The 655-nt window shown below is 70.5% G+C and overlaps 1 protein-coding gene across 1 annotated transcript in view; it reads right to left on the reverse strand.

Annotated features, from left to right (window-relative positions):
* The window catches only part of IFITM10 (interferon induced transmembrane protein 10), a 12,762-nt gene extending 12,367 nt beyond the window's left edge, over window positions 1–395 (reverse strand). The window contains exon 1 of the mRNA XM_027868719.1: window positions 89–395. Coding sequence (XP_027724520.1) covers window positions 89–395 — 307 coding nt within the window. The remainder of the gene's footprint in view (window positions 1–88) is intronic.
* Between the last annotated feature and the right edge of the window lie 260 nt (window positions 396–655).

Genomic DNA, 655 nt, shown 5'->3' on the forward strand with positions numbered 1-655 from the left:
CTCCTCCCTCCTCCCTCCTCCCTCCTCCCTCCTCCCTCCTCCCTCCTCCCTCCTCCCTCCTGTCGCCCTTTCTGCTGAGCCCTCCCACCTCCCCGCCGGGCTGCCCAAAGGCTCCCTCCCAGGCGCTCAGACCTGTCACCCGGTAGCAAGCTCCGCTCAGGGGACCAAGGACTGAGCAGCGGCCGCGGGGGCGGGGGCCGGGCCCCAGGGCCACGGCTGGAGCAGAGGGAGGCGCTTCTCCGCCCCCGCCGGCCCCCCACCCTCTCCCCGAAGCTGGTGGCGACGCTGCTCGGCTCCGCAATCAGGGCCGGCCGGAAGAACCGCAGCTGTGCCGGTGGCCCAGGAGGGGCGCTCGGCCCACGGGCAACCCCAGCCCCACACGCAGCCTGCCGCATCCCCCCCTCCTGAGCCCCATCCCCCCCTCATCCTGAGACCCATCCCCCCCTCATCCTGAGCTTCATTCTCCCCCCTCATCCTGACCCCTCCATCCCCCCTCATCTTGAGCCCCCATCCCTCCCTCATCTTGAAACCCATCCCCCCTCATCCGGAGCCCCCATCCCCCCATTCTGAGCCCCATCCCCCCCTCATCCTGAGCTTCATTCTCCCCCCTCATCCTGACCCCTCCATCCCCCCTCATCTTGAGCCCCCATCCCTC

The sequence above is a fragment of the Vombatus ursinus genome, unplaced genomic scaffold (assembly GCF_900497805.2).
Source record: "Vombatus ursinus unplaced genomic scaffold, bare-nosed wombat genome assembly UNPS02014790.1, whole genome shotgun sequence".
NCBI lineage: Eukaryota > Metazoa > Chordata > Mammalia > Diprotodontia > Vombatidae > Vombatus > Vombatus ursinus.